The sequence below is a fragment of the Orycteropus afer genome, unplaced genomic scaffold (genome assembly GCF_000298275.1).
Source record: "Orycteropus afer afer isolate SDZICR_OR568_19922 unplaced genomic scaffold, OryAfe1.0 scaffold00024, whole genome shotgun sequence".
Classification (NCBI taxonomy): Eukaryota; Metazoa; Chordata; class Mammalia; order Tubulidentata; family Orycteropodidae; genus Orycteropus; species Orycteropus afer.
Genome location: NW_006921611.1, coordinates 6,746,816 through 6,761,890, shown reverse-complemented (window position 1 = coordinate 6,761,890; position 15,075 = coordinate 6,746,816). Strand labels below are relative to the sequence as shown.

Sequence of the window (15,075 nt, the reverse complement as noted above, 5' to 3'; positions counted from 1 at the left end):
CTTCAATATCCTCATCTTTGGTTTGGTGGTTGGTGCGTAAATTTGGATAATAGTAGTATTAACTGGTCTTCCTTGTAGGCGTATGGATGTTATCACATCACTGACAGCATTATATATCAGGGCAGATTTTTTTTTTTTTTTTTTTTTAGGGTGAGTAACTTTTTTTAATTTTAATTTTTTAATTTTATTGTTTAACATTTGACTTCTTCCAGTTCTCCCTCATGCAGTCTCTGTTTCTTGCTGCTAAAACGTCTTTGCGGGGGGGGGGGGCGGTGCAAGAAGCCTGGAAAACAGAACCTGACTTAGCTTCCTCCAGACTCTGAGCTCCTTCAGGACCTTATTCCCTATTCCTGTTTGCATCCCAGAAACAGAGACCAGGTGCCCAACAAAGAGCTGATGTTCAATCAGTGTCCACCAATGAGCAAATGGCCTGATACGTAAAGTATTCCCTCCTCACCTGTTTTTTTTTTTCCCCAGAAAAAGGTATATTAGTAAATAAGGAAGCTTTTCAGCTTTATACCAACAGCTGAATGGATTTACATTTTTTTTTTATTTGATCCCTAATCTTTGAAGGCCCCACTCACTCCTCCTTTAAATGAATGCCTTAGTTTTTTGCCCTCCCACTCACAACTCTCCCATGTTCAAGTCATGGACCACCTTTGATGGCTAAAATGGTCTGACTTGAGGAGACTGTTAATAAGGTACATATTGGCAAGTGTCCAAAATTTGAAACTGTTTTTTTTTTTTCCCAGTTTCATATCTGAGTTCCTAGTCTCTCGATTCCCCACAGAGTTGAAATGTGTTTTATATATGTATGCTATAAGCTACTTAGTCAAGGGCAACAGCCTTAAAATAGAGTAGAAGTAGACACAACATATTGCTCCAGGAAGGAACCAGGCTACAACCTTACAAGAAGGCCTTTTCTAGGTAAGCTGGGTAGAACCTAAGGATGTGGGCTGTATAGCTCACAATTCCCAGGACAAGCAATGGGGTCCCAGGCCACCCAGAAGTATGGGAATGAAGGAGGGGTTCCAAGCAGGTAAGCCAAGGCAGGAAAAGGCAGAACATTCTCTATGGCACCACCCTAAACAGAAAAACACCACTACCACCACCACCACCACCACCAATACACACACACACACACACCCCTTGATAGAGACTACATATCAGCAATTCAAACCCCTTTCTTCCCTACCCTCCAAAAAAACCACTAAACAAAAACATCCAGTAGCTAAAGGAGGCCAAGTTTAACTGCTTTTTGTAAGAGACAGGGCACCAGCTGCCAAGCTGTTCTTGTGAGATAAGCATTTAACTCTGGAGAGATGTTCACTCTAAAGCATAGACTACAGGTAAAGAAAAATCTGGATAACCATTTGATAAACTGAAAATGCAACTAAAGATGAAGAAAGCACATCAAGTTCCCAAACCAGGGCCTTACGGTATTTTATTTAAAGAGAGACTCAAACTTTATCCTCTGAAATCCAAGATTATAATTAAAGTAAGAGGGCAGGGCCCCATAATAAGAAAATGCCCGCCCACCAGAAGCCAGAGTCTCCTCCAGAAAAGCCAAATCCAACAAAAAATATGTCTTCTCTTCTCACTACTGAGATGCCCATGGATTTTGGAACCATATGGATTTGTTTGAGGTTACATTTCAAACAGGGTAGAAATCTCTCCCCATAGATAGAAGTCATAGAAGGTTCTCCCAAAAGGACTTCTCCATCCCCAAACTACTCTATAGGAGGAAGAGCGAGGGGAGAAAAGAGCACGTGCTAACAGATGGGACTCCTCTGCAGAGATCTGTAATTGTGCAACTTCAATCTGTTGCTACCAAACAACTAAGATGTGCATCTCTTCAGAAATAATTACTGTAGAATTCAAAATACCAACTGCTTCTCACAAAGCAGCAACCTCCCACACAGACCCCACAATGCTAAGAGACTATGCTAGATTAAGAAAAAGAGGGAAAAATGTTCAGCAAGAGAAAGCCCTCCAGACAGAGAAACAGCAGCCAGTATGTTGGGTGTAAGAAATCTAAATAGCATAGTGACCTTGGACCATGGCAAAGTCCTCTTTCCTGCCACTTCTGCTTCTGCAGTCATTAAGCCCCAAGGAAGAAACTAATGAAAAAGCCTTGCATAATATGAAATCACATCTTTTGGTACAAATTTTTTAAAAAGTAGACAAGGGTCTTTTGGCAGCCAGCCTCCATGATGGTCACCAATGAGTCTTGCCTCCTGATATTCACACCCTTGGACTGAACTGTGTAGCCAAAAGGATATTATGAAAATAAAAGTGTGTGCCTTCTGAGGCTAAGTCATAAAAACATGACAGCTTCCAATTTGCTTGCTACTGGATCATTCACTCTGGGAAAAGACAGCCACCATATTGTGAGGACACTCAAGCAAGTCTTGAAGAGGCCCTTATGGTGAGGAACTGAGGCCTCCCACCAACAGCTAAGCACTAACTTGGCAGGCAAGTGAGTAAACCACTTTGGGAAAAGGTCCTCTAGCCCCAATATTGCTTTCAGATGACTATAATCCCAGCCAACATCTTGACTGTCATCTCCTGACTGATCTTGAGTCAATCACCCAGCTAGACTGCTCCCAAATTACCAACCTACAGAAATTATAGGAGATAATAAATGTTTTAAACTGCTAAGTTTTGGACTAATTTGTTATACAATAATAATACCTAATACAAGCCTTTGAAAATCTCCTCTTCCTACCAGCAAATAGAAGCAGAATCACGGTAGACTGCACACAAGTTCATGTACCTGCTTCTCTTCACCCACATCTGACCTGACTCACGGATGAAGAGGAAAAGTAAAAGCCATTGATGAATTTAGCTCTTCCTTCTTTGTTTTTCACTGATGAGCTGAAGTTAACCACAAAAGGAGTGGTTATGTTTTCAATCCAACTATATACTGCTTAGGAGCTCTGGTAGCATAGTGGATAAAGCACTTGCCAGCCACTCCTCAGAAGGAAGGTTGGGCAATCCTACTTCCGTAGTGATACTGCCTCGGAAACCCAAGGAGGGGTCGCTATGAGTCGGGGCCGACTCGACGGCACATAACAACAACAACATATATTGCTTACCCAATAATGATGTATTTTAAATTACTCTATATCTAAATTAGGCAGCTCTGGTGGAGTAGTGCCTAAGGCATTTGAGTGCTAACCAGAAGGCTGGTGGTTCAAACCCACCAGCCACTCCTTGGCAGGAAGGCTGGTCAATCTACTTCCGTAGAGATACCACCTCAGAAACCCAAGGAGGGGTATGAGACGGATTTGACTTGACAGCACTGAGTTTGGTTTTTTTGGTTATATCTAAAATGTGCTGCAAACTTCCAATGCTCTAAATTTTAAAACATATTTTATACTTCATAATTATACATGCTAAGTTAACACAGGTGGAAAATGTATCCCCTTACTGATTCTTTTTAGAAATTACTATAATTTAACAGGATGTTTAAGAAGATGCTTTCCCCTATCATACACCCCAGGGAGCTCTGGTAGCACAGTGCCTAAGACACTTGACTGCTAACCAGAAGGCTGGTGGTTCAAACCCATCAGCCACTCCTCGGGAGGAAGGTTGGACAATCTACTTCCATAGTGATACTGCCTTGGAAACCCAAGGGAGGGGTCACTATGAGTGGGGTGTGACTCAACAGCACACAACAACAACATCATACACCCTGCTCTGGAAACGTTTTAAAAATCTTTATTGCCTCTGTTAAATCTTCTCTTGGGCAGTGGAGATATTCATAAAGTTCCCAGGGAGAGCAGCAAAGGGTTCTTAAAAACTGAATTCAAGACCCAGCTCCATTACTAGCAGTAAAGGTTCTAGTCTCATTTTCCTAATCCACATGTGTCCTAACTCATATTATCATTGTTAAAAAAAAAAAAAACAAATAAAATGCTTAAAAAAAACACGTTGATTCTAATATATTCAATAAATATAGTTGAAATAGAAAAGCTGGGGGTCTGCTGAATAGGAGTCATAATAAGGAAGCTGGAGATCAATAATTTATGGCTCTATTTCTAGCACTGACATAAAAAAAGAGGACACCTAGACTGGCTAGGAGAGTATTTGTATCTGCCAAATAGAACTGTCAAGTTACATTTTTCATCAGTGAATTAATAAAATACTCTGCCATTATTCAGTCTCTTGAGTTTAGCTATCATCAGTTTACCCCCAGGATCTAATCATGTATGTAACTAATAAAATTAGGTTCATAAACATGCAAACATAAGGATGAAATCTTGAACTTACAAATAGCAAACCCTTTCTACACCCAGCTTTAACAGTCCTGACAATTAAGCAACCCTCAATTATGAAATGCCCACTGAGATGGCTGTTTTGGGTGGATAATCTGAATTTAGAAGATTGTGACAAAACAGCTTATACTTGTTGTTATCTGCCATCTAATCATCCCCTCACACATGGCAATCCCATGTACAAAAGCTTTGCAAGGCTTAAATATCTTAAAATAGAACCATAAAATATGAAAAGAGGAATGAAAGAAAACTGTGAAAGAGTCAATCACACCAAAATATAATATGATATAATAAAATAAAAGCATTAGCCTGGGATGCTGTCAAGAGAGCCATATGGGTTGGACTGCTGGAATAGGTTAACATTAAGGATCCTAACTAGTCCCATTATAGTTCCAGAAAAATCTAAGAAGGCAATCTCTGTGTTGTGGGCAAGGAGTCTCTGGGTGGCACAAATAGTAAGTACTCAGCTGCTAACTGAAAGGCTGGCAGTTTGAACCCACCCAGAGTTGCCTAGGAAGAAAGGCCTGTTGATCTGCTTCTGCAAGATCATAGCCTTGAAAACTCCATGGAGCACAGTTCTCCTCTGTACACATGAGGTCACCATGAATTAAGTCGACTCCTTAACAGTGGTTTAGTTTGTTGTAGCCGGGATGGTGGGGGGCTATCAATAAATCCATAGATGAATCTACACATAGATTTGAAATGAACACTTCAATATGTACCTAATGAAAATGCATAGTATTTGCTTACTCATGTAACCCAGACCTTAGAATTGAAAACTGAAGGCTTAGTTTTCAACAGTCTCTATTCTAGGAGCTCTGGTGGCACAGTGCCTAAGGCATCTGAATGCTAACTAGAAGGTTGGTGGTTCAAACCTACCAGCCACCCCACAGAGGCAAGTTGGGGCAATCTACTTCCATTAAGATTTACTACCTTGGAAATCCAATGGGGATCACTATGAGTCAGAATTGACTTGGTAGCTGAGTTTGGTATGATCTGATTTATTCTAGGTTCTTACATACAAACTGTCTAAAATTTTCCAATAAATATTCCTTATCACCCTAAGAGATCTGTATGATAAAAATGTAAATTCTCAAACACCCAAAGGTACATTTTAAAAAGCCTGCATATCTGTATCTGCATTAAATGACTGTACATTTTCCCCATTCCTCCCTAACTTCCTTTTTAAATATTTTTTTTAACACCTTAGACCTTTTACTCAACTAAAAAATCAGCTACATTGACAGACCAACTACATCACTTCTGCTTTACAAAGAACATAAATGCCAGGCCAGACTGCTCTCTCCCTAAAACATTCCCTGAACATACAGGCCTACACAGATGGGACCCAGCATCAGAATTCATCTGTTAATTAATCAAGTGTGGCCATGCCACTTTTTCTTTTTTTAAAATAATGATTCTGAATTACTTTTTACATTCTTGCTAAAATTGTGGTCAGTATGGGCTTGCACTCAAGGTCACGCTCAAGGTCGTCAAACTTTTTCTGTAAAGGGCTATAAATACTCAATGCCGTGGAGTCAGATCCAACTCATAGTGAAGTCCTCAGAAACCCAAGAAAGGGTCGCCATGAGTCGGATCCAACTCAACGGCAGTGAGTTTGGTTTGGTTTTGGTTTGGGGAGAATATAGATAGATAGATAGGAGCCCTGGCAGTGCAACAGTAAGTGCCTATATAAGGGTGCTATGCAGCCTAGGAAACAATTTAGAGTCTTTGAAAAATAGGATGATTTCTCGGTAGTATCTGGCCATCCAGGGTTCCTTCCACACAACATTTAGAGCTAGTCCAAAACCCTGTTGATCACCTCGCCATAAATACAGGGTAAATGGGGAAATACAACCAAATCACAGGTCTGACCAGGAAGATTTCAATGGGTAAACATTCCTTAAGAGTCACTTCTTGTTGAAGTTTAATTTCTGGGAAGATTGCTCTCTTCCTCTCAAGTTACTGATTGTGTCACTCCTGATAAAGTTTTTTTTGTTGGTGGTGGTGGTGCTATTGCTAGTTGCCACTGAGTTGGTTCCAACTCAGGACATCAACCAAAAGGCTACCATTGCCATGGAGTCGGATTCGACTCATAGAGACCTCTCCTTCGGTTTCCGAGGCAGTATCACTATGGAAGTAGGCTGCCCAACCTTCCTTCCCAGGAGTGGCTGGTGGGTTTGAACCGTCAGCCTTCTAGTTAGCAGTCAAGTGCCTTAAGCACTGCGCTACCAGAGCTCCCTCAACTCAGGACAGAAGACCTTTTGTTTAAGAGAACAAAAAACTGCCCAGCCCTGCACCTGATAATGTTAGTCTTTCATATTTCTGTGGTTGCTAGGACATGTCTGGACAACGAGTATAGATTATATAAAATTATACCTTCTGGAGGAAAGATTTATGAGTTGTTAGTTCCACCAGGAGTCAGAATTAACATATGTGAAAGGTCCTGGCTTCCTGCCATATAAACAGTAAAAATCCAGTTGCCAACAGGTCAATTCCAACTCATGGTGACCCCATGTTTGTGTGTTAGAGTAGAACTGTGCTCCGTAAGGTTTTCAATGGGTGACTTTTCAGAAGTAGATCTCCAGGCCTACCTTCTCTTTACTAATAGAAATGGCAGAGTTTAGTTTTCAGTTTGCCCTATCTCATTTTTCAGAAAGGTAGTACTTCCAGTTAGACCCTGTTCCCACCCAGTATCTATTTACAAGAAAATGATAGTTGTTAACATTTAATTGCTTGGGTTTCACTCAGCAGCTTAGACAAACAGCTAACTTTTCCCATGAATGAGCTCTGGTGGTAGAGTGCCTAAAGCATCTGACTGCTAACCAGAAGGCTGGCGGTTCAAATCCACGAGCTACTCCTCTGAAGGAAGACTAGGCAATCTACTTCCATAGGGATACCACCTCAGAAACCCCAAGGAGAGGTCACTAGGAATCGGAGTCAGAATCAACTCGATAGCAGTGAGTTTTGGTTTGGGTACCTGTCAGAGTCCTGAGAGGACTGCAAGAGGAAACACAGGATTCCTAGCTAAATTTGAATTTCAGATAAGCAATAAGTAATTCTGAAGTCTAAGTATGTCCCATATTGCAGGGATCATGTTAAAATGTAGATTCTGATTTAGCAAATCTGAATTGGAAATGAAAATTCTCAGTAGGAGGTAGAACTGGAATGAACTAGTTCAAAGCCCTGCTTTGAAACACCTATGCATGCAATTAACATATCAATTGGGTACACTCAACTAGTTTACCAAGGTGATGTGAGAACTTCTGAATAAATTATAGTTTTTTCTCTAAGAAAGGCAACAATCTATAAATAAGTATGTGTGTGTGCAGGGAGGAGTTCAAGTGGAAGACTACAACCAGTTTTTTGCACACTAAAACAGCTGGAAAAAAAATCGCAGCTGACAATTCTAAAGCTTTGCTTTGTTGTTGTTGTTGTTATGTGCCGTCAAGTCGGACCCGACTCATAGTGACCCCTCCTTGGGTTTCCGAGGCAGTATCACTACGGAAGTAGATTGCCCCATCTTCCTTCCGAGGAGTAGCTGGTGGGTTTGAACCGCCAGCCTTCTGGTTAGCAGTCAAGTGCCTTAGCCACTATGCTACCAGAGCTCCTAAAGCTTTGCTTTAAGTCACCCATAATAAAAACTAAACCCATTGCCATCAAGTCGATTCCGTCTCATAGAGATCCTACAGGAAAGAGTAGAACTGCCCATGCGGTTTCCAAGGCTGTAAACATTTAAGGAAGCAGACTGTCTCATTTTTCTCCCACAGAGTGGCTGGTTGGTTTGAACCACCGACCTTTCGGTTAGCAGCTGGATGCTTTAACCAGTATACCACCAGAGCTCCTCAAGTCACTCATAAGCAGACCAAAGATGAACAGGATTGTATTTTCTCAAAAGTCCTTGTCTTCCTAAGTGGTATTTCTTCACCAATAACCTTTACAAAAAATAGAAAACACAGCATAAACAGCAGCAGCTTAAAAGTCACTAGTCCTCGAATGCAGAAATATAGAACCTACCAGCCCAACTTCACAGTCACAGTATGGTATTTTTAAGAATCCTCTTTGACCAGAGTTTCATTTTGCCAATTATTCTGAAACTTGCTGCTGTCACTTAAAAAAAAAAAAGTCCACAACCTTATCTACCATTTAAGCTGAGAATGGCATACTGTCTTAGGAAGAGTCAGTGTTCAGATACTAAAAATCTCCAAAAGGTTCCAAATGAAAAGTAACTTCAAATAACCAAATTATGGTACATACGCACAATGAAATACTATGCAACACTAAAGAATAATAAAGAATCAGTGAATCACCTCATAATGTAAATGAGCTTGGATGACATTATACGGAGTGAAATAAGTCAATCACCGAAGGACAAATATTGTATGAGTCCATTATTGTAAACAGTCAAAGGAAAGGTTTACAGAGGGAAGGAAATTTTCTTTGTGGGTTACTAGAAATGGGAAGGGTGGGAAAGGGAGGGAAAATAGATGGATAATTAAGAGGCAGGTTTGATATGGGTGAAGGGAAAAACAATATAACAAATGTGTGTGACTAGCACAACATTACTAAGAGAAAAAAAAAAGGAGAGGTGTATAAGAGGTACAGACAATAAAGGCAAATACTACTGCATATACAATACTGCATCATCAGTAACAGCAAACACTAATCTATGGATGGATACATAGGTAGACAGGTATGGACAGGCAAACGGAAATATACTCACAACCATACACAGGTTTGGCAGACGATATTCCTATGTATGTATTTGTATGTGCTATAAAAACATATTTATGCAGTTTAAACATAACAGGAGGCAAAGGTAGGATAACTCCTTAGCTACAAATAAGCACCTTGAAGGAGTGGGTCACTGGGCCTGTAGGCTGGCTCAAATAGCACAACACAGTATGCAATAATAGTGTTTACATCTTATCTTGGTTAGTAGCAACTGGGGTCTTAAACGCTTGCAAATGGCTATCTAATTGGCACCTAGCGGTCTCTCTTTGTCTGGAGCAAAGAAGAGTGAAAACACATGGAACCAGGTAGTCCAAATGATTAATGGACCATAAGAACTACAACCTATATGACAGGGAGAAAGTGGAAGGTGAGACCAGAAGATCTAGGTACCTGGCTACCAATGCCAACCACTTGGAAGGGATCAAAACTGGAGATCCTGTACAGAAAGGAGAAAAATGTGGAACAAAACTCAAAATCATAAAAAAAGAAAAAGACCAGGCTTAGTGGTCTGATAGAAACTGGTGAAACCCCTGAGACTATGGCCACGAGTCACTCTTCAGGCCTGGAACAGAACTCACTCCAGTGGTTTAACTCTCAACCAAACAGAATGGCCTCTGAGCTGAAGACCTATACCAGGGAGATGCACTCCTTGGAACAATCAATCATGGGAGATCAGAAGGGCAGCATTTGCACTGGAAGAAAGGTAGGGAGGTGGGAATGCATAGGCAAGAGGGACACAGGGAAAGGGTAACCACAGGGAGGAAATAGGAGGTGAGATATTATACATATAGATACATCCAGTATCACAAAACATAATGTGTGTATGAACTGTTGAATGTAAAACAAGTCAGCTTTGTAAAATATTACCCAAATCACAATAAAAGGTAAAAAAACAAACAAATAAAAGGCAACCTCAAAACAGACCTAGATGTCTCCTGAGTTCAAAGAATTAAATGGAGGTTGAGGTGGGATATCTTGGGGTATCATGTATGTGGCAGAGCCCACACATTGAGGTCCATTATATGCCAAAAGACTGTAGGTAGTGCAGATAGTTAGCACACTTGGCTGATGACCAAGAGGTTGGAAGTTCAAGCCCACCCAGAGGTGCCTTGGAAGAAAGGCCTGAAGATCTACTTTTAAAAAATCAGCCAGATGGAGCACAGTTCTACTCTAACACACATGAGGTCACCATGAGTTGGAACTGACTAGATGGCAATTGGGTTTTACTGGTTATATGCCAGAGCCAAGACCTTTTACATATGTTAGCTCTAACTCCTGACAGGACTAAAACTCATACATCTTTCCTCCAGAAGGTATAATTTTATATAATCTACATTTGTTATCCAACTGTGTCCCAGGAACCACAGAAATATGAAAGACTAATATTACCAGGTGCAGGATTGGGCAATTTTTCATTCTGTTATACATAAGGTTGTCTGTCATGAGTTGGAACCACCTCAGTGGCAACTAACAACAACTTTATCAGGAGTGACAAAAATCAACAGTTTGAGAGGAAGAGAACCAATCAGGCCCAGAAATTAAACTTCAACAGAAGTAACTCTTAAGGAACGTTTGCCCATTGAAATCTTCCTAATCAGACCTGTGACTTGGTTATATTTTTACATTTATCCTGTATTTATGTCAAGGTGATCAATAGGACTCTGGACCAACTCTAGACGTTGGCCAAGGAAACCTGATAGCAGGACACTACCAGGCTGGTGAGAAATCATCCTATTTTTCAAAGACCCTAAACTGTTTCCTAGCTTGCACACTATACTACTACCCCATACCAAAAACCAATCTCACTGCTGTTGTGTTGATTCCAACTCATAGAGACCACTCATGTTTCCGAGGCGGTACCTCTACGGAAGTAGATTGCCCAATCTTCCTTCCGAGGAGTGGTTGGTGGGTTTGAACCTCCAGCCTTTTGGTTAGCAGTAACATGCCTTAGGCACTACACCACCAGACCACCCGATACTCCCTTCTTTATCCCAAATGCATAAAGTCTTCAATCATGTAGACTTCACGCCACAGAGTTTACTGATTTCATGACTCTCAGGAAAATGTTTGAAGACAGTGAAAAGGAGGGTATAAGTTAGACATTACCAGAAGTTAAAATGATGAGTAAGTGGTACAAAAAGGACCAAACAATTAGGTCTCTATGACTTTGGAGGCCTCAGTCATACAGGCTCTTTTCAGTTAGCAAAGAATCTGGCAGTGTGAATCAGTCTACCAGCTGACGGAATGGTGAAGAAGGAGCTGCTCAAGCTGAGGGCAATTCAAACACTTTCAAACAGCTACTTAACATGTGTCTTAAGAACTTTATTTAAATTCAGTGAGAAGAATACAAAACAGTTCTTTCAAGCTTTTAAATTTCCCTTTTGACCTCCAAAGCTTGAGAGAGGAAAAGGGAAGCTATGAAGAGTAAGTAGCACCTTTGTCACTCACAGTGTACACAGCAGTGGATACCAAACACAAGTTCTCCTATACGTATATAAACTTGTCTGTTCCCACACCAAACCCAAACCAAACCCAATGCCACTGAGTCAAATTTTGACTCACAGCAACTTAGTACTGCCTAAAACAATCTCAAGAGAGCAGTCCAGAGCAAATTGAGGGTGCTGCTGAATTCTCAGCAGAGGAAGCACAACATGGCACTCTCAATTTAAAGCAAAACCAAACCACAAAAAGCTGCCATCTTTGCCAATAATTCTACCTCATTCATGAAGTCTTGCACCAGAGTGACTCCATTTCCCTACACAACTTGTGAAGAAGTTAAGTAATGAAATACTGTAACTGTGCAGAAAGAAAGTCATAGTTAAAAAATTAGGTAACTTGATCAATGAAAGCTTTCTGTATCTGCCACTTTGGGGTGACAGTGAGGGTCACTGGAATAGAGAAACCACTTAGAAAGGACATCAACTTAGAGTCCCTTCTCAAGCCAACAGCCGATAAGCTTTTAGAAATAAAGTCAAAGCATGGACCCTCTACTGACCATCTATTCAGAAAGAAAATGAAATCATCATTACGGTATGATCTGGACCTGCCCTTATCTCTTTGACTTCAGCTCCTGCTGCTCCCTCTGCCACTTCACTCCAGCCACACTGGCCTCCTTGCTGGTCTGCAAATATGCCAGGTATCTTCCCATGACAAACTTACTCCACCACAGGCTGGGCCTGCCTCAGACATTTGCAGATGCCATTCTCTCTGATGGAAAAGTTCTTTCCCTAGGAATCTACAAGGCTTGCTTCCTCAGTTCTCCTTCAGATCTCTGCTTAAGTCACATTATCAGTAAGGCGTCTTCTAGTTACTCTTCAACATTCCCAATGCCCAGCTCATACTTAACTCCCCTTCTCCTGCTTTATTTTTTTCCATTAAAAACAAAAAAAAAAATCTAAACCCACTGCCATCAAGTGAATTCCAACTCATTGTGATCCTTTTTAGGATACAGAATTGCTTCACTGGGTTTCCAAGACTAAATTTTTATGGAAGCAGACTGCCTCATCTTTCTCTGGTGGGTCTGAACCACTAACCTTTGCTTAGCAGCTGAATGTTTTAACCACTGCACCACCAGAGGCCCTTTTTCTCTCCACAGTACCACTTTGTACAAATTGACAGACATAATTTGCTTAACCCTTGAAAGATCCATCTTCCTTCACAACATTAGCTCAGTGAGAGCAAACTTCTGTTCACTGCTAAATCCCTGTACTCTATTAATGAATGAATGATTATTAAGACAGGTGACATTTTACTTAAAATTGGTTGTGTGACAAAAAAGGTTTCTACTAGTTAAGTGAAACATCAGAAGCTTCTATAGATAAGGACAAGCTCACGCCTGGGCCCTGAGGAGCTGGGAGAGAATATCTGTGCCTGGTTTTCTCAGGTAGATGGAGGGGGCTCACCTTTGCCCTGTGTGAGAGGGAGAGGTAAGCCATTTTGAGACAGCTTCTTCAGAATCTGTCTTACTGTAACAGTCAACTTACCTTAAATGTTTATTGCCAGCCATATCCCTAAGGAGAGTGACTTAGCCCAAGGCATTTGTGAAACCATATTTAAACATACTCCAAGCCCAGCATCACTACACAACAGTTTTGGTTTTTAGGAGCAGAGATGAAGGGCCCAGTAGGAAGGTCTGATTAAGATAACCTCATACTACAAATGCACAAACCCTATTCAGGGGAGAAATCCTGTGACTACCACACTACTTTTAAAAACAAAAAACTCAAATAAGCCAAGAGCTTCAAAACAGCTCTTTCTAAGTAAAGAGCCAAACAATTCAAATCCTTTCAAATGACCCTAAATTAACACTTTTTTTTTTCCTTGTCTCATGTACATTTTCAAAACTTTTAAACCAAAGAGGCAGAAAATGAACGTGTTTTTACCTTGGGCTTTGGTCCCAGGCCCTGTCAATCCTAGTGATGAATCACAGAGTCCCTTGAGAGGCGATCTGATCGGCGTTTCAGCTTCAGGGGTCTCAAAATTACCTTCAGAATCCGAACTGCCAAAGGGGAAAATGAGGAATTACCACTTTCAACGGTATGTCTGCCACTCTTTATAATCTAGATATCCACGATGGCTAATGTCCAGCATTTCTGTCTAACTTTACATCCAAATGTTCCTCAGCATGGATAGGCCTGCCCGAGGCTGCTGGCTGTGGCTCCCTAACAGCACCCCTCCTTGGATTTCTCAGTCAGGCATTCTGTCTCCCTGAAATCTCTTCAATCCTCTGGAGCTTTTTTCTAGCACCATTTATTTTTGAGGTCATCCTTCCCTCTGACACCCAAAAGAGTTTTCCAACAGACTCCTTTTCTAAAAAGAGCCTTTTCCTATAGATTAAAAAATTCTTAAGTTCCCATCACCACAAATAAGTCAATTCTAGCCATGATGCCTTTCTCCTTAGCAGGCCTCTACCTGTTTGGAACTCACTTGGCATGAGGCTAGGAATGCTGTCACCTGCCTTCCACAATCACATGGGTGACAGCTCAAAAGAGACCACCATTTCTCACCAGCTGCCAAGGGCCTGTCATCATGAAACCTTCTTTACCTCGGCTGCATTTTTGGGACACAGTGGGGCCTCGATGGGCCAGGGGGCGACTTCTTCCCCACAGGGAAGGCTCTAAGTTCCTCTGGGTGTGATCAGAGGCACTGCCTCTGTGTGTGTGTGTGTGTGTGTGTGTGTATGCAAAGCCAGGGGCTGGGGGCTGAAGCTGAGAGAAAGTGACCAAGGTAGAAGAGAATGCGGAGACACTGCAGATTCTGGGTTAGAGCCAGAAAGCTCATAGTGACATGAGGGAAAGAAAATACAGGGGCGGGCAGAACACTCTGAACTTTCGAATGCACAGCGGGGACCTGGTTTATGGACAGGGTGGTAGCATTGTCATGAATATGGTTACGCGGGTGGGCGACCACACACACGCACACAGAATGAGCGGCGGATGAATGGATGGCAGCGCGTTCGCATCTCGGCAGGGATGCTTTGTACTTGCCTGAAACTCAAGGATTTGGTCTCGGCTTGCGAGTCCTCCTCCTCGGGGTCTCGTTCGGGCCCTCTGGCCTCGTCCTCTCCGGCGCCCCCGCCGCGCACCGCAGACCACGTCCATTTCGCCCACTGCACCGGAGACAGGATCTGCCAAGGGCTGAACGCCATCAACGCGGCTCCTCCGGCTCCAGATCCTAAGGGAAGGGGAAGGGGGAGAGCCTTTTTCCCTTTCAAAATGGAGGGAACCGGTGACAGGCGCCCCTAAGCGTTTCCAGCGAAGGCGCGGATGTGGTTAAACGAGCGCCGTCGGATGCCCGGGTGGAGCGTTTCCTCTCCGCCGGCAAGCAGCGCCGCTTCCTCTACGTCCTCCTCAAATGGTGCAGCCACAGCGACCCCCGCGCTGTCTCTGGGTCGGGCTCCTCACACTGTGAAGAAGCATCTGCTGGGGCCTCAGGGTTGCGGCCCGCGGCGTCTGGTAGCTCGGCCTCTGCGTCTCGGCGACTGCAGGTCTCCGGGTCTCCAGCTCGCACCTCCCAGCCCGCCCGGCGCGCATCAGCTGCCGCGGGAGCCGCGCCCCAGGAG

General features: G+C 42.4%; 1 protein-coding gene across 1 annotated transcript in view; it reads right to left on the bottom strand.

The window, feature by feature from the left end:
* Window positions 1-14,661, bottom strand: part of TACC1 (transforming acidic coiled-coil containing protein 1) — a 105,256-nt gene extending 90,595 nt beyond the window's left edge. Inside the window, exons 1-2 of the mRNA XM_042783664.1 lie at window positions 14,501-14,661; window positions 13,397-13,512 (exon numbers count right to left, since the gene is read on the bottom strand). Coding sequence (XP_042639598.1) covers window positions 13,397-13,512; window positions 14,501-14,661 — 277 coding nt within the window. The remainder of the gene's footprint in view (window positions 1-13,396; window positions 13,513-14,500) is intronic.
* Between the last annotated feature and the right edge of the window lie 414 nt (window positions 14,662-15,075).